Source organism: Triturus cristatus, chromosome 6, assembly GCF_964204655.1.
Source record: "Triturus cristatus chromosome 6, aTriCri1.1, whole genome shotgun sequence".
In the NCBI taxonomy this organism is placed as follows: Eukaryota; Metazoa; Chordata; class Amphibia; order Caudata; family Salamandridae; genus Triturus; species Triturus cristatus.
The window spans coordinates 1,482,503,732-1,482,523,261 of record NC_140589.1 but is presented as its reverse complement, the minus strand read 5'-3'; the positions used below and the strand labels follow the sequence as shown (position 1 = coordinate 1,482,523,261).

At 45.1% G+C, this 19,530-nt stretch overlaps 1 protein-coding gene across 2 annotated transcripts in view; it reads right to left on the bottom strand.

The window, feature by feature from the left end:
* The window catches only part of SPTBN1 (spectrin beta, non-erythrocytic 1), a 543,544-nt gene that overhangs the window by 13,608 nt on the left and 510,406 nt on the right, over positions 1-19,530 (bottom strand). For both annotated transcript variants that reach the window (XM_085612597.1, XM_085612598.1), the window contains one exon: positions 19,136-19,309. In XM_085612597.1, the coding sequence (XP_085468723.1) occupies positions 19,136-19,309 (174 nt within the window). The remainder of the gene's footprint in view (positions 1-19,135; positions 19,310-19,530) is intronic.

The following is a 19,530-nucleotide window of genomic DNA, read 5'->3' as shown; positions in this document are numbered from 1 at the left end:
CTTGATAACTTAAATATTTGGGCAAGAGAATCTAATCGTCACCTCAACAATGTACTTGCTAACCTTCAAAGCTCTGGAGTTCTGTCTGCTGATAGCAGGCCCTGCCAACAAAATTTAAGCCTCATGCTGATTGTGTGGCCGCCCAGCCCATTCTAACATTTTGGCCAGATATTTTGCTGTACCTTTAGATGTGCAAGTACCCTGTGCTGACAACTAAAAGTGTTTCTAGAATGTTATTTTGAAACCAAGGAAGATTGAGATAGTCATCAGTTTCCAGTTTCTGTATAAGCTCCTATCCAGGATAATGCAGATTCACATTATTCACACTGGAGTCAGCTACGACTTAATGCATCAAACCATGTTGAGGAAGCTAGAGACACAATTTAGCATTACAGTAGCTAAACACATAGAACCACAATAAACTTGACAAAGAAAAAGTTTTAACAGACAGAAATCATTAAATATTAAGATGTTAATATAAATTATTAAACCACCGGCCACTTTTCAAAATGTCCCATCACAATACTTCTAATAGATGAAACGATCTGCTACAATATCACTGCAATTTTCTTTGCCTCCACCAGGTCAAGAACTGCTACCTTAGCAGCATGCCTAACTTCAAAGTAAATCATTTCCAGCAAGTAACACCAAAATGTGTTACAACTTTTAGTCTTTTTCCCACCTAATCCTGTTAAAACATGTTTGCCTTTACAAAGCAATAAAGTTCACCAAATACTCAACAATTCACTTTAGACTAAATCTGTACCAACTGCATTGAAGCACTAGGTTGTGGCAAAGTACAAGTAACCAGAACACGTAAAAACATACCCTCAAACTAGATAACTGTTTAAACTTTAGCCCTATATGAAAGCTTCTCTTGCAGTCTGAAGTACCTGAAAGGGTTGCTGGAGCACAGCTGCAAAAGGCTGTAGCAAATAATAATCAGCCGAACACCTTCACATCAAGCTTAAGCCAATCTGGGGATCGGAATCAGTGCTAGTCTCAGATGTACCTACCTTATTAATGACAATGACCTGATTTTACTAGATTGGACAGCACCACTGGCCTTCAGGTTGTGGTAAACTCCATGAGATAAACATTCTAGATTGAGCCCTGCTTGTCCAAGTGGACCCTATGTGACTCTTTACTGTCCTCCTCCTGAAGTCCCTTGCAAGTCACCTTGATGTTTCATAGAACTGTACTTGCATCCACTGGCCCCTTCACCTCTACCTCCTCAGTCACCACAGTAATCTTCTCATTCTGACCACATTATCTCTCACCAAAGGATCCCTTACGATCTTCACAATATGTACCATGATCCTGTCACACCCGGGGAAGGGGATGACCCTTGGGAGGATGTCGATCCCTAAGACGATATCAACCTTGAGCCCTAGCATGTAAAGAGTTCCCCACAGGATGACACTGCTGCCTAGCATGGAGTCATACAGAAAGCGGCCCAGCACCACAAAGTTACGCTCATCATGGTGCAGGAGCAGCTTAACTTTTTAGGTGAAATTCTCCACCAGTAAAGGGTTCTGTCGCTAAGGGTGAATTCTTGACGATTGGCACTGACGTTCCTGGAGAAGGCATCGTCAGCACCAGAGCCAGAACAGCAATGTTTAAACCTGATGGCAGACAAAACCAAACTGAGGTGGATTCTTTACCCCAGTGAATTGTGGACAGAGAGGAGTCAAGATTTATCTTGTGACTCAAAATATCCTTGAAGAAAAACAATTTGCAAATGCCGGTACCTAGAACAAGATGGCAGAAATATGCAGAGCATGTGTATCTACAGCAATACATGCTATGAAGGCTCAGTTTTTGGTTTGTTTCAGAACTTTCTGACTTATTATAACCAAGATGCACTTTTGACAGCAGTTGGCAGTGCAGAGAAACCACTGTGACATGAAAAAAGACAGAAGCTCCAGACTCTCAATCCTCAATACCAGAAACTATTTCCTAGTCCTAGTCTAAGGTAACATTCTGAAGTCATTTTGACATTAAGCCTATGTAGTTTGTTTTGCATATAGGAATTTGTAACATCTAAGAAATTTGCATCAACACCACTCTGCTCTGGAAGTGACAAACTGAGCTGCATATAAACGCCACCCAGATGTGGAGCTCATCAGGAGATTGAACAAACCAGAGTGCAGAATCCTGAATTGGGATCTTTTTAGGCAGGAGAGCCCATACTACAGAACGGGGAGGAGGGAGGGTGGTGAGGAATCTGCAGTTCGAGTATTCACAAGAAGATGCATTACAAAGATAAGAAATTTGTTCTTCTGATGGATACTTTTAACAGCAGATTTCTCACCTTTAAAATAGATAACAAAGAAGTACCTCTCAATGTGATGGGTCTGTGAAATTGGTCAAACTAAAAAGTCCTGCAGGATAGAGCATGCAAAATGTCCATCATGACGGACCAGACAAACAAGGCAGTTGTGCTTTATGACCATATGCACTGATGCCCACTTAGCCGCCTGAAAAATATCCAGGGCAGGCACTCCTCGTGCAAACACACTGGTAGTAGCCTTGGCCCTGGTAGTGTGGGCCCTTAGGGGTTCTGGAAGCTGCTTCCTAGTCAATGCATAGTACATCCTACTGCAGAGGACTATAGTACTTATTGATCGAGAGATGGCTCATTTCTACACCACCTTGTCCTTCTTTGCCCCAGAGAACCCTACTAAGAGCTGATCACCCACCCAAAGTTCCCAGATACAATAGATGTAAAAACTGAGTGCCCTCCGGGGTTCCAAATGATAGTCTCCATTGCTCTTTTGAGGGATGATGCAAGGCAGAGTAGGTCGGGAGCATGATGGCACGTACAACATTTGGTGAAAATGCAGCTCGAGTCCTTCATACGAGAAAAAAGGTGATATAGGAAGGCTGGACTAAAGGGGCCCGTCGTTAACTCACCCATCATGCAGATGTTGTCACAAACAGGAAGACCATTTTAAGGGTGAGTAGCCGCAATGGACAACTGTACAATGGTTCAAAAGAGGTTGACATCAGAAACGTGAGAGCCAAATTTAAGTCCCACTACGGAAATACAAAGGGCTTGGGTAGAAATTTGTGTTGTAAACCTTTTAGAAAATGCATCACGACTGGTGATTTTAATAAGGATGGTTGACCTGGCAAACGTAAAAGGGCCAAAAGGTAATCTATAACTGCCCAGAGCATGTCCTTGCTGAGCTAAAAGAAAACAATAACGCATTTAAGTTTTGCCTGCAACTGGTCCAACTGACTGGCTCCGCACCAAGCCAGAAACTTGTCCCAGTGCCCAGCATACACAGATTTCGCTGAAGGACACATGGCTGCCAAGATGACAACTACCTCAAGAGGAAGGTCAAAGGGAATAACTGTCGTGTTGGATGCATCTAGACCAAACGGTGGAAAAAAAAGAATTGGAAGATGGCGACAAAAGTTGGGAGCTTCCGGAGGAAGCCCAACAAGGAGCACGAAACAGAGGTACTTCGACGCCCACCAACAACAAAAGATAAAAATAGTAGTAGGACAAAAGTTTTTGGGAGGAGATTCCGGACCCAACCACTAAATGGCGGAATAATGCACAGCATGTGAATCCAGAAAAGATTCATGTTGCAAAACTATCTCTGCTCAGTATCCAGGCATGTAGATGCAGGTTGCGCTTTCGTAGATAGATAGGACCAGAGGCGTGAAGAGCACGGTGTGCTGTAACTAAGGACTTGAATTTAATCCTTCGCCTACGGGCAACCAGTGCAAGGCGCGCAGATGTTTTCGCACACTGCTTCTCACAGGAACATTGAGGAGAAGCCTGGCTGCAGCATTCTGAACAACCTGAAGTTTATTGATCAGATATCCCCGGATGCCAGCATACGAGGCATTAGCGTAGTCCAATCGGGATAAAATCAGGGCTTGCGTGACCGTTTCCTTAGCGGCCCTATGGAGCAATGGGAGGAATTTCCGAAGGCTCTAGAGTATCCCGAAGCAGCTCCCAGCTAACTTCTTGATCTAGGTCGCAAACGTGAGATTCTCCTCGAACCAAACCCCCAGATTCTTGGCAGGTAGCCCTGTTGAGGCTGGCATCGTAGAATCGGACGGCCAGAGTGATTCTCTGAAATGAGGAGGAAATTAATCATACAAGAGGATTTCCAATTTTTCCTCATTACATTTTAGTTGCGCGGAGGCCAGCCACTGAAAGACCTTGGAAAGGCATTTTTTTGCGGAGGAAGTGGAACTCTCATTCTTTCCCCATGTGAACAAAAGCTGGGTATCGTCCGCGTAAGCAATGATTTTGGCCCCCAAATCGTCGGGCAGTTGCACCAAGGGAGTGACAAATGTTAAAAAGAAGGGGGCTCAGAGAGGACCCCTGTGGGACCCCCGTAAGCACCCTCTGGGGTGAGGACGAGGAAGGGGGGTGCTAAACCTGTTGCATCCTGCCATCCAGGAAGGAATTAAGCCAGCCCAAAGCAATGCCAGATATGCCAATCTTAGCAAGTCAGGTGAGCAGCAGCGAGTGGGGGACAGTGTTGAATGCCGCCGAGAGGTCAAGCAAAATTAAGGCTGCCCTCCCGCCGGCATCCAAGCAGTCTTGGATGGCCTCGGAGACTTCTACCAACGCTGCTTCTGTACTATATGAGGCCCTAATCCCCGACTGGGCCGGATGTAATATGCCCCTGCTTTCAATGAACTCAGTCAGCTGTTTGGTGACAACTTTTCACAAACTTTTGCAATGCTAGGCAAAAGTGTGATGGGACGTTAGCTTCCAGGGCTCAAGGGATATAGTGATGGCTTTTTAAAAAGAGGTAGAATCTTAGCCTGCTTCCAGGCGGCCGGAACATAGGCCTCCTGTAGGGACATGTTAACGAGTCTATTAACTTCCGGGTTAACAGTCTCTGCAACATCGGCCAAGAGTCTGGCCGTGCAAGGGTCTGAGGGGGAGCCCGATTTTAGGCTCTTAAGAATTCTGAGCGAATCATGCAGGTCAATAGAACCAAAGGCGGAAAGGGAGTGAGGGAGAAAGAGGAGGACTCCCAGATGCCAAAGACGCATCAGTGTCCCCTGTACGGAACTGAAAGAAGCCTGTATCGTGCAAATTTTAATAATTACCTGGACTCAGTTGTTCCTGATCTTTTTTGGCACTTGAGGCAGGAGAGGTAAAGGCTGGAAGGATTACAAAAATCTTGGGAATTTCAGCATGCAAAAATGCTGACCTTGTATGTTCTCAGTGGTGGTAAAGATTTTGTGCCAGCATTCACCCATTGTTGGAAGTCGCCCTCTGCCACCTATGGGTGTAACTGCCATTCTTGATCTACAAGGCGCCATCAGCTGAGTCCTGCCACCTAGGCATTTAAAGATCATGCCAGGACTTGTACGACCAAAGAGATCCCCCGATGATTCAGCCAGCTTCATAGCGTAGAGCCTCCTGACACAGGACCCAAGAGCCTACCCCAACATGCTTGTTGCAGTACCACAGTGGGAACCTGAACCAGCCCGCCCTTGATGGTCAGCAGGAAGGCCTTCAATGTCAAGTGAATAGCTTGCAGCCCCAACAGATTTATGTGGAGACCTGACGCAAGTGAGGGCCAAAGTCCTCTGAGCTCCACCTCTCCCTGATGGCCTCCCTAACCTAGTAGTGATGCATCTGTCACCACCGTCAATTCTGTTTGGACTAGGGAGAAGGGTCTGTTGCTGGTCCGATTGTGGTTGAGCATCCACCACTGCAGATCTTATTCAGTCTCCTCCTACACCTGGATGGAATCTGAAAGGTCCCCTGGCGGCCCGGGGTCACCGATACTTCAGACCCCACTGCAAAGTCTGCAGATACATCAGGAATGAGCAGGATGCAGAAGGCAAGTAAGTCAAGAAGCCTTTAAGTCATTGTCAGTGTGACTCAGTACTGAGGTTTAAACAACAGGATCACAGTCCAAATGTGCTGGACTTGGTAGTCCACATAAAAGGCTCTAATGCACACAGTATTCAGGATGACTTTGATGAAGGTGGGTCTCTGTGAAGGAGTCAGGTGTGAGTCTGGCAAGTTACGTTTCTCTACAACAGGTTCAGTTTCTATAGATGAAAATAAGTTACACCTGTGATACTCGATCAGAAGAAAACTGAAGAATTTGGGTAGATGATGGTGGGTACAGGAGGCAGAGTAGGTGAAGGGTTTGAGGGAGATTGGGGAGAGGAAGGGAGTAGTAGGATGGTGAAACTGACGGAAGATGTATGTGAAGGAGAAGCATAGAAGAACAAGTTACTTACCTTCGGTAACGCTTTTTCTGGTGGATACAGTATCTGACTGTGGATTCCTCACCTTATGAATATCCCCTGCGCCAGCATTCCACAGAAACGTTTTCCTAGCTCTCCACGCCGACTAGGTCGTCACAATGCTATGGCTCCGCACGCGGGTACACGTGACGTCACTTGAGCCATAAGAGGGCCACGTCGGCGTGATGACTTCAGTTCCACCCATTTTTTCCGTGCCACCGAGGTGAAACGGGCGGACCGACCATATAGACAAAGCATACATAGTACAGAGTATTCACACAAATACACACAGTGTAAAGAGAAAAAAAAGGAAAACAAAAAAAAACCAGCATTTCCTAAAAGCATACTCAAAGGCAAATAGAGGCAATACATAATGACAATATGAAATAACATATTAACGAATACCTCTTTTAAGGTATAAAAGGGTGGACAACGTGGAGGCGGGCGAGTTAGTGAGGAATCTACAGGCAGATACTGTATCCACCAGATAAAGCGTTACCAAAAGGTAAGTAACTTGTTCTTCTGATGGATACATCTGCCTGCGGATTTCTCACCTCATGAATAGAATCCCACAGCAGTCCCACTCCCGGAGGAGGGTGTCCACCCTTCTATACCAAAAAGTCCTGCAAAACAGAGCGCGCAAAATGGCCGTCCCTCCTCACTTCGGAATCTAAGCAGTAATGCTTCGCGGAAGTGTGAAGGGAGGTCCAAGTTGCGGCCTTACAGATGTCCAGCACAGAAACACCTCTGGACAAGGCAGAAGTAGATGATTTAGCCCTGGTGGAATGTGCTCTAATGCCTACAGGAGGCTCCTTACCAGCCAGAGCGTAGCAGATCTTGATGCACAAGAATGATCCACCTGAATAGAGGAAACTAGTTATGGTCAATTGTGCACTGCTGTGCTTGGAAGAATTTTCAAACAATTGTGCCGTGCTCCAGGGTATCACTCCCTGCCAGAGAGTGTGTAAAACTCAAACAATAGGTAACGACCCCACCCCTGTGGGGTGCATCCCCGGGCACTGGACTGGAGTAACGAATTTTTTCGTGGTTATCAATGAATAATTTGCTCAATTATGCACTTGAAAGTTTTTTAATTTTTCACTTGATTTTTCATTAATCCGTTGGAAAACTTCATTTCCCAAAATGCAACATGTTACTTTCACAAAGTTGTCTCAATCCGTGTTCCAATGCATTTCGGCAAACTGCCTTCATCAGGGAACATCTAGAACAAAAGATTTAAACTGTCTGTAATGATACCAGATGGATATATACAATACACAGTACTAGTCACATACATTGTAACAAATGTGAAACAAATGGCGTGTTAATGTATCAAGCGTGGTTTTAGACTCGAAAAGAGGCTGTAAGGGGACCGTGTGGGTGAACATCGTGCCACATGGCGGTTAATTCACATAAGAAAACTTAAAAAGCTTAAAGAAGATGTGTGGAGGTTGTAACTGAAATCACTATATAGAAGTGACTAAATAGGTATAATATGGGCGTTGAAGAGTAAATATACAAGCTGGAGGGGACTACGGAAGCTAATATCAAGATCTTACCGGAGCTGAAACCGTCGGTTCACTCAGGTGCCTTCCATGAGTGTGCTGCTAGTGCGTGACTGGCTGTGTGGTGTGGTATTTAAACGTAATTGACGTGCTACTAAAGGTGAAAAGCGGACTGTTGGAGTGTGCGTGTGGGAGAGAAATTTTTTTTTTTTCTAAAAAAGAATTAAAAAAGAATTAAATTAAACTCTCAGGGCATGCTGTTTGTGTGGTATGTGATGAACAAACGTTGTTCGACAGTCTATATTGTGAATACAGCTAATCAATTCTAAGACATTGTCAATCAATGAGAAAACGGCAGCCTTCCGATACGGTACCCAAGGCTGAATATCGCAGTCAGTGTGATCTGTTTAGGTTAAATGTTTATAAATAACAAGAAAATTCCACCCTGTCATTCATTCCGTGCGGCTGTAGAGAGTTCAAATTATAAATCCAATGATTTTCTCTTTGCAGCAATGCTGTGCGGTTATCAATTCCTTCTCGTTTTTGCACTACTTCTAAAATGCAAGCTTTTAACTGACTGTTGTGGTGTTGAGCTTCAATAAAGTGATGAGCTACCATTGATTTGGTTTGTTTGGTTCTTATGTTACTTTTGTGTTCGTTCAATCGAACTTTTAATTTACGTTCTGTTTGTCCGACATAAACTTTTCCGCATGGGCATTTTAACATGTAGATGATATTAGAAGTATCACATGTAGCTGTCACCTGTAGTTTGATTTTATGTCCTTTCATGGGGTGCATGATGTACGTCCCCTTCATGATGTTGTGACAGTTGCTGCAATTTAAACATGGTATCGTGCCTTTGTAGGTAGCTTCTGGAGACTTAGTGGGTGAATATTTAATGAGCTCTCCGAGGTTTTTGCCTCGTGTATAGGCAAATATCGGTTCACGGATGAAGGTGTTTTTGAAATCCTGCTCTAGTTGTAACAATGGCCAATGTTTTTTAACGGCCTTTTTTAAGTATTGGCTCGTGGTAGAGAATTTGCTGACGCATGTGATTCTTTCAGCGGTGGTTTTGGGTCTTGTCAAAAGTAGTTGTTGTCTTGAAAATTTGCTAACGCGTTCTTTAGCTTCTGTTAGTATGTGTTCTGGGTATCCTCTCTGTCTGAATCGCTGTAACATGTCTTCTTGTTGTTTGGAAGATTCAGCGCAGTCTGAGGCAATCCTTTTTACCCTCATTAATTGAGAATACGGTAGATGTTGTTTGAGCGGTTGGGGATGGAAGCTGTCATATGTTAAGGTGTTGTTCCTGTCTGAAGATTTTCTATACAGGTTGGTTTCGAATCCTCTCATGGTTTTAGTCACTTTTACATCCAAAAAGTTGATCGTATGTTCACTGATCTCGTAGGTAAATTGAATCCTGTCATCAATAAGGTTAAGTAGTTTGATTTGATCTTCGAGTTCTTCATAGGGTCCTTTCCATAATAGGAAGATGTCATCGATGAATCTTAGGTACAAAGGTGTCAGATTCTTCCAGGGTTGAGTGTTTAGGATGTGTTCTTCTTCAAAGGAATTCATGAAGAGATTGGCATACGCGGGCGCTGCACAGTTGCCCATCGAAGTGCCTGTCTTTTGTAAATACCATGTGTCTTGCCACTGGAAGTACGAGTGTAGAAGAGTGAAATCTAGGAGTTCCATCAAGAAGATCTTCATGCCTTCGTCATAATCTGTACTTAAAAGGGCCTTTTCAACTGCTTCTATCCCTGCTTGATGTGGGATCGATGTGTATAGAGATTTAACATCAATAGTGCACATTAATATGGTTTCCTCTTCCGTGATGTTTGTAAGATTGAGTTTATTGAGTTAATCTGTTGTGTCTTTGAGAAAGGATGTCATTTTAAGAACACATGGTTGAAGGTAAGTGTCCAGAAATTTACCAACAGGTTCATGTATACTCCCACGTGTCGAAACTATAGGGCGACAAGGTGGGTGGATGGAATCTTTGTGTATTTTTGGTACCATGTAGAACTTAGGGCTCCTGGGTTGTGGTTGCGTGAGGTACTACTTTACTTTTTCGTTGATGATGCCCCCATCAAAGGCTCTCTGAATGATGTGTGTGTGAGGATTAGTTTGAACTCCTCAGTGGGATTTGTAGTCAGTTCCATGTAGGTGTTCTCATCTTTTAGATGAGTTTCAACTTGTTCTTGATAGTAGGTGGTGTTTAGGATTACAAGGGCTCCCCCTTTATCGGCCTTTTGGCAAATGATCTTGGAATTGTTGGATATTGATCTAAGAGTAGCAAATTCTTTGGTGTTTAAGTTACGACGTCGCGGTCTTTTTTGAAAGTTGATTTTGGCTAGGTCTTGTTTAACCAATTGTTCAAATAAATCGATGGTTTTGTGACTAATGGGGGCTACATATGTGCTGATAGCTCTGAGTCCTTTTAGTGGATCTTCAATCTCTGTGATTGGTGTGACAATGATGTTATCGAAAAAATGCCGTAGGCGTATCTTTCTCATAAGCTTGTAAAGACTGATATGCGATTCTAGGAGGTTGGATTGTGAGGTAGGCACAAACGAAGTTCCCTTTTGCAATGTTTTAAGTTCAAAATCGTTGAAGTGGTGATCTGATATGTTGATCACCAAACTTTCTATTGGGTGCCTTTCTTGTGTTTGTCTTTTTTGGCTGCTGTGACAGTCCTCGTCTTTGAGTCTAAAACCACGCTTGATACATTAACACGCCATTTGTTTCACATTTGTTACAATGTATGTGACTAGTACTGTGTATTGTATATATCCATCTGGTATCATTACAGACAGTTTAAATCTTTTGTTCTAGATGTTCCCTGATGAAGGCAGTTTGCCGAAATGCATTGGAACACGGATTGAGACAACTTTGTGAAAGTAACATGTTGCATTTTGGGAAATGAAGTTTTCCAACGGATTAATGAAAAATCAAGTGAAAAATTAAAAAACTTTCAAGTGCATAATTGAGCAAATTATTCATTGATAACCACGAAAAAAATCGTTACTCCAGTCCAGTGCCCGGGGATACACCCCACAGGGGTGGGGTCGTTACCTACCACCTGAATAGAGTGCATATGTGCACCGCCTTTCCCTTCATGCATCCAACGTAGCCCACAAAGAGCTGATCGTCCTGTCACAAGTCTTTTATTCTATCCAAATAGAAACTAACCGCCCTGTTAGGATCCAGGCGATGAAGCCGCTCCTACTCCTTGGAAAGGGTGAGGGGGAGGATAGAAAGTAGGGAGGGTAATGGATTGCCCCAGATGGAAGGGAGTGACCACCTTAGGCAGAAAAGCAGCCCTGGTCCTGAGAACCATCCTTTCAGCATGAATGGTCAGAAACGGAGGCTTAGAACTCAAAGCCTGAAGCTCACTCACCCTCCTAGCTGAGGGGACAAGGAAGACCGTTTTGAATGACAACAGTTTCAAAGGACAACTATGCATAGGTTTGAATGGGGAACCCATTAAAAAAGTTAAAACTAGTTTTAAATCGCACTGGGGCATAATGAAAAGAGTAGGCGGAAACATATTAGTAAGGCCCTTATTAAACCTTAAAACAACCGGAGATTTGAAAAGAGACGGCTGATCAGGCAAACACAGAAATGCCGATAAAGCAGACAAATAACCTTTAACAGTAGCCACAGCACAACCCTGCCTGGCCAAATGCAGTGAAAAACAGAGAACATCAGAAAGATGAGCCTTTAAGGGATCAACAGATCTCCATCCACACCATTTAACAAATTTTGACCACCTGTAGGAGTAAATGGACTTAGTGGAGTGTCGCCTGGCCGATGAGATAACATCGACCACGTCAGGAGGGAGAGAGAAAGAACTCAGGTTGCCCCGTTCAATCCCTAGCCATGAAGGTGCAGGCTCTGGAGGGGGGGGGTGAAGAACCTGCCCCAGAGACTGCGAGAGGAGGTCTACCCTGAGAGGGAGACGGAGCAGAGGGTGCGATGAGAGGTGGAGTAGATCGGTGTACCACACCCTTCTTGGCCAAACCTGGGCGATCAATATAACTTGGGCCAGGACTTGGCGAATTTTCCTCAGAACCCGAGGAATCAAGGGTATGGGAGGAAACGCATAAGGGAGTTGTGAGCTCCAACTCAACTGAAACGCATCCCCCAACGCCCCCTGCATCGGAAACTGGAGACTGCAGAATGACGGCCAGTGCACGTTCGAGAGTGGCAAACCGGTCCACCCGAGGAGTCCCCCATATCCGGAAGATGTGTCGAACTACCTCTGAATGAAGCCTTCAATCGTGGTCGACGGAGAACTGCCAACTGAGACTGTCCACACGCACGTTCAGCACCCCGGCCAGATTTGTCCTGAGCCCAGAACCAAAGTCGCAAAGCCTCTCTGCAAAGACGGTACAACCCTACTCATCCCTGCTTGTTGACATACCACATCGCGGCAGTGTTGTCCGTCAGGACTTGAACCGACTGACCGCAAAGGGAAGGGAGAAAGGCCTTGAGCGCCAAACAAATCGCCCGCAATTCCAAAAGATTGATATGAAACAATCTTTCCTCTGTAGACCAAAGACCCTTGATCTCCAGATCTCCCAGATGAGCACCCCACCCTAGGGTAGAGGCATCCGTTATCACTGTGGCCACCGATGGAGGAAGATGAAAGGGCTTTCCTCAAGACCGATTGCCCTCCACACTCCACCAAGACAGATCCGCTGCAGCTTCTCTGGAGATCCTGACAGATTCCTTGAGATCTCCATTGTGCTTGATACCACTGCCTGCGGAGGCACCACTGGAGCGCCCTCATGTGCCAGCATGCATGGTTGACCAACAGAATGCAGGAGGCGAACAGACCGAGCAGGTGTGGGACCTTCAGAACTGGAACAACCGCTCCATTGTGAAACAAAGGGATCATTTCCTGAATGTCGAGAATCCTTTGCGGATGAGGAAACGCTCGACATAGTGGTATCCAGTACCGCCCCTATGAACAGGTTGCGCTGAGAGGGCACCAGGTGAGACTTGGGCACATTTATCGAAAAACCCAATTTGAACAACAGCTGAGTAATTACCTGCAGATGACGATGCACCATCTCTGGCAACTCTGACTTCAGAAGCCAGTCGTCCAGGTAGGAGAAAACCAGGATCCCTGACCTCCTGAGATGGGCAGCCACCACCGCCATCACCTTGGTGAAGACTCGAGGTGCAGTAGTAAGACCAAACGGAAGGACCGCAAACTGGCAATGTTGTGAACCAACCGTAAACCGGAGATACTTCCTGTGCGACTTCAGGATAGGGATGTGAAAATACGCATCCTGCAAGTCGATGGACACCATCCAGTCCACTTCTTGCAGCGCCTGAAGAACCTGCGCAAGGGTGAGCATCTTGAATCTCTCCTGCTTGAGAAACAGATTCAAGATTCTGAGATCCAGGATGGGTCGTAATCTGCCATCCTTCTTGGGAATCAGGAAATACCGGGAGTAGCATCCCTGACCCCTTTTCTGCTCCGGAACCACCTCTATCGCACCTTTTTGTAAAAGGACAAGTACCTCCTTCTGAAGAATTAAATGATCCTCCGTACAAAACCCTTGGCAAGGAGGGTAAGGAGGAGGGAATTCCCTGAAGAGATGGGCGTACCCATTTTCTACCAGATCTAGAACCCAAAGGTCCGAAGTGATCGATTTCCAATCTTGTAGAAAATGGGTAAGCCAACCTCCCACAGGACCTACATGATCCAGGATGGCGGATCTAGGGCTGCTTTCCTGTGTTACCAGGAGGGGCTGGGGAGGTAGAGGAGGAGGAGGAAGAAGGCTGACGCCCGGCTCCACGAAGGCGACCTCTGCCCTTACCCCTATAGGATTTGTACAAGGGGTTTTGTTGCTGCTGTTGACGCGATCTGTAACCACGCAAGGAAGACTTCCCGAAGTCAGGGTATCATCTAGAGCCAAAACCTTTCGTCTGAGACTGCAGGCCCAAAGACTTCGCCGTGGCCTTACTGTCCTTAAATCTTTGTAGAGCAGAATCAGCTTTCTCTCCAAAACGTCTAGAGCCATCAAAAGGCAGATCAAGAAGGGCAGCCTGTATATCGGGAGAGAATCCAGAAGACCTCAACCACGCATGTCTTCTTGTTGCAATAGATGAACCAATCACCCTGGCAACCGAATCCGCAGTGTCCAGGCCAGACTGAATGACTTGGTGAGCCGCAGCCTGAGAGTCTGCCAGCACCTCACTCAGATTACCCCTATCCTCCTCAGACAATTTAGGAAGAAGTTGTTTGGCAGAGTCCATAGGGGAATGAATATATCTACCCAAAAGACAAGTGGCACTGGTAAACTTCAGAGCCATGCTAGCCGATGAAAAGACCTTCTTTGCAAACTGTTCCAACTTCTTGGAGTCCCTGTCAGCAGGAGCCTGCGGAAAAGCACCTGTGGTCTGCTTGGAACAAGAAGCCTGCACCACTAAACTCTCAGGAGAGGGGCAGGATGAAAGGAACACCGGATCCCCTGGAGCAGGTCTATATCTTCTGGACACCGACCTTGAAACTGCAGGAGCAGAAAGTGGGTTGCGCCACACATCAAGGTTTGGCTCAGTCAATGCTTCGTTGAAAGGCAAAAGAGCTTCAACCACAGAGGAAGGAGAAAGAAGCACCTCTGTAAGTAAATTAGGCTTATACTCAGCCATAAGAAGCTGCAAATCCAAAAGTTCAGCAGCCTTCCTTATCAGAATATGGTAAGGTGCAACTTCTTTCGAGGGGGAAGCCTTCTGAGAAGCAAAGTCCCACTCTGGGGAAGTATCAAGTCCACTTGCCTCACACAATCCCTCAAACAAATCCTCCGTATCATAAACTTCCCCTTCCTCCATCTCCTCAGCCTGGTACTGTTCCTCCTCTAACAACCTCTGTGCTTCTCTCCTCGAACACACCTTCGGTTGCGGCGTCGGTGGCGCCACACGCGGAGTCGATGGCTCTGGGAGCGGCGTCGAAGGAGGATCCGCTGTAGCAACCTGCGCCAATCGAATCTGAGAAGTTTCACGGGATGGAGCCGGGGAGTGCTCATACGGCGTCGACATCCTCGGAGCCGGAAACTACCAGGACGGCGTCGTCGGCATAAATGGCACAAAGGGGGCCTGAGGATACTGGTGAGGCACTCCCAAACTAAAAGCCATAGGACCCATGGGACCCGAAGGTGCTCCAGAGTGGTACGAGGCCCTGGCGAAAACGCCATACATCGCATTCAAAAAATGCGATGGATCCGAACCTGGCGCTGGAAATTGAGGGTTCTGCGCCGGTTCAGGACCCAAACAAGGCACTTCAGGAGCAGGAGCCGCCGGAGTCACAGGCGAAGCTGCAGGAGCCAAAGGAACCTCATCACCAGCCGGATTTGACGCATCCTCTGGATTCGGAGAAAATCTCGGCGTCGGTGACTGCTCCGGAGTCCCTTTTGAAAGATGGGGAATGAACCGGAGTCACCTGAGGAGACACTGAAGGAGAAGGAGAGACAAAGTCCTTTACTCGACGTCGCTGGACTGGAGAAGGTGACCTCGAAGCCACAGCCTTCAACGATCGATGCCGAGATGCATGCCTCTTCTTCTTATGCTTTCTCTTGGAGCCATGCGACGAAGATCTTGACTTTGATCTTTAAGACCCCTTTTCTCTTTTCTTGCCTTAGCCATATACAGCTTGGCCTCCCGCTCCTTCTGAGCCTTCGGATTAATCTTCCTGCAAGAAGAACAGCCCTCGACGTCGTGGTCAGACGACAAGCACCAAAGACAGTCTTCATGCAGGTCAGTAATTGACATATGTCACCTGTATTCCTTACAGGGCTTAAAGCCCGACTTCCTCAGGCCGACATGCCAAAACAGAGAGAGATACAATACAAAATACAATGTATCCAGACAAAAGTATGGAGAGAGTCCCAGGAAAAAAACCGTTAGCGTCGATAGTGCGGACAAAAGGGAACGGACGTCATCACGCCGACGTGGCCCTCTTGTGGCTCCAGTGACGTCACGCGGAGCCGCGTAAGGAGCCATAGCATTGTGACGACCTCGTCGGCGTGGAGAGCTAGGAAAAAATTTCCGTGGAATGCAGGCGCAGGGGCTATTAAGGTGAGGAATCCACAGGCAGATGTATCCATCAGAAATGTAGATGGTAGAGTTGAGCAAAATAACATATCAAATAGTTTTTTAAGGGGATAACAGATAGTTTACAGAGACAAGTAAAGCTTGAGCATTTGGGTTTTTAGTAATGTCAGAAAAAGAGGAGGGATTTTGTAGTCCTAATTTCTGTAGGCAAGGACTTTCAGAAAGTGGGGGCTTCGCCTGAAGAGAACTGCTGTAGCGCAATGCAGGTTCGGCATAAGGTTGTTTCCAGGAGGAGGTTTTCTTTACTTTTAGAGATCTTCGTGCCGCTAGATGTGTTCAGAAGCTTGGATAAACAGGATGGTGGTTGCAAGTTTTCCTCTGGCAATGGGGGCGTCTGAGCCTGCATCGACTATCTCAGAGCCTTCACAAATTTTTATGCTGGTCCCGACGCTGACACAGAACTCCACACTATTTCACAGTGCCCAGACGGCACCAAGGACGAATCCACTGGTGGTAACCTGACTGAGAGTCCCTGTAAATCACTTGGACTTCTTGTGTTTCTTCTTCAACTTACCTGGGGTGGGACCAGTCTGGAGCTTTCCAGTGTTTTGCCACATAGACATTAGCCTCATAGATTTGGATGGCCATAAGGTTCGTCTGGGCGCAGTCATCTGAGGCCTTGGAGTTGTGTGACGAATCGAAACACCAGATGCACACCTTTTGGGGATCTGTCACAGATTTGAAGCCTGTCGTTTAATGGGCTGACATTCCTTGCACACCGGCCAGTTTTTTGTACAAAAACCTCTCAGAGTGAAGAGAGAAAGAGTAGAGCTCAAGATCTGCATCTGGAGTCATGGAAGAAGGTAACTGATGTCAGCATAAATGATTTGTGCATGTATGTGGCTCCGTTCGTCACTTCTGGGGTGGAATGCCAGTGGCACATCATCACCTACCAGCACTATTTTTGAGTTTTCTGCATCCTGTCTGGCACCTTGGAGAAAATCACATGGCGAGGAATCTCTGCCTAGAAGTATCCATCAAAGTAAAATATTACACAAAAAAAAAATCAGAGGTACTTTCCGTTCGACCTGCTTAGAATGTTTACGGTGTTGGGACAGATTTTTTCAACATGGCTTGGAAAAGCTGTGCCAACCTGCACGTTATTTGGACTTTTTATTTTTTGCTTGATGGTCTTGACAGTCTGTGCCACTGCTAGTGCTGTACCATTCATCAATAAGTGCCTTACAGAAAGCCCACCTCTGCTGGAGATTATAGTGAGGTGTCCTCTAATATCAGGTTAACAGGTGGTTGGTAGTGGCGACAGTCGAGCTACAGTCCTTATTACCTGTTTAAGAGACAGTGGTCCCTAGACAGGGGTAATAGATAAGGAAAGTGATGAAAAATAGACCTGGAGTCAGGACTATATTTTAACGCTGTCCAGCCATACAGGAATGCTTTAATATTTATATATTCCAAGATATGAATAACCACAATAAAAAGTGGGACACAAGCCTGCATCCTACTAGACATACAGAACGGACACAAATTACACAATAGAAAAGCAAAAAAGACTCCGGCAGAGTGACTTGTTTGTATGTTGTACATTCTGATAACACAATCAAGAATATGGTAGGGCACCGTTACATATAAATATTAAATGAAAATGTGTATATGGTGTACATTAGGTCAACGACGTTTCGATCCCCTTTCTACATATTGGGATCATCATCATCAGGACATTTACATTAACATGTCTGAATACAATTACCTACAACCAGTGCTGGAGCACTGATATAGATGTACAACACCTCGTGGATGCTCTTACATCCGAATCATGTGAATTGGCGAGCCGGCGGGGAAACCAAATGGCAAAAAGTGATGAACCGTGTACCTTAGTGAATGGACACGAAGGGCTGTGAACCACGTCCGCGATTTCACAGTTGGATATCTATACCAAGGTCAGAATCACCCTAGTAACCTTGAAGCATTAGAATCAACGTTTCTTGATGAACGGAGAACTTGTCCACCTCAAGCAGGCCCTCAACCTAGGAATATCACTCCAAAAGGAAATCTTCATTACAAAGGGCCATGACTTATTTACTTAGCTGTCTTTAGAAAGTTATACGATTTAGCAAATTCATTTTTGTAGACATTCCTCAGCAGGCAATTCTCTTTCACCTAGAAGACGTGTATTGCTTGTCAATGAGCATGCCCTTCATTTTCCACTAGCTCAACAATACATTTCTGACTAGGGAAGCAAAAGGGATCAAACGTTAGGGAATCCTGGTGAGCGTGGAATGGAGAACATTCTGAAGTTAGATGTGGTTCAGCTTCCGTGACTCTACAGCCCTATATGTATGTGCAAGACGGGTCAAAATAAGTGGATCTCTCTAGTGAAAGAGAATGATGCATGAAACTGTCAGTCCTATTCAATCTTAAGAGAGGAATCCAAATACTGTTTGTAGCAATGAACATACATGCAGGCAGTCACGTATGTAATGTCCTCAATAACTTTGGCACATGTATCTGGTGTCCTTGCTCACTTAGGTAATGGGAGGCTGAAGCTTTGCAGATCTTGGACTGCTGAAACACCAAAACGAGTTCATACGCTACAACTGTTTCTTTTGAGGACACGCACTGCACACATCCTTGCTCAGGCACTAGATGCCACAGAAATTTGTTGGTGCAACTGCCAGTCCTTCCTATGAATGACAGTGATCTGCATCCTTCTATACACCCCTTATTCGAATAAGAGGGATCTAGGGGCAAATATTAGACTACACAGGATATATACAGATCAAGGTGGGGAGGATGGCAAGGGACTTAAGTTTACAAGGAAATATTGCTAGGCATGTTAATAAAAATTAAACGAAAATGTAACTATTTTAATCTTGCAGATTAGCTGCTTTGATAGGTCTGTAGAATGCATTCCCTTCCTCCTTTGATGAAAGGTTCAATATCTGATGTCGTAGACTATTCAAAGAAAAAAAAATATATATATATATAAATTAAATGGATGGAATATTTATTTGATGACCCGAGCTGACAAGTTAAACCATGATAGAGTGCTTTAACACGTATGAGATTACAGATGATCCTACAGTTTTTAACATTTGAGGAATGTATAAAATGATCCAACTGTATCACAATTGTTTTCCAGACACTGCAGTTTTATTGAAATTATAGATTGCCATTCATGCATTATATTTATATCACTAAAAATATTTTTGAAAATAATTAGGCAAAAATTAATTTCACAATAGTGACATAACTTTGGTGCTGCTAAATTAATCAATTTTTCAAAGAAGAAAGGATCTTACTTGAGCTTAAATACGTGTTTCCTCTTTTTGTAGTCAATTGCAATTTCACAGACACCGTCTTTCAGGCTGACCGGGATCTCATTGTGGTAGGGAATACCTGAGGCAGCATTTTTGGAATCTTTGTAGAAGCCCATCTCTTGATTGTTGATTACACAATACACATTATGCCAAGACCTTTAAGAGTAAAATAAGATTTTATTTACAACAAATATGACATTTCTTAAAGTGTTTATAACATAATTATGAGTACTTCACCTAGGTATCGTTCTGGGTGAAAACCTACTAAGCACAGCTTACTAGTGCAAACATATGATCGAAGGTAGGATTTCCAAAGGTGTTATTTTGAAAGTGGATGTATAGCTAGCTGCCTTGCTCAAATTCTCTTTCACACCCCT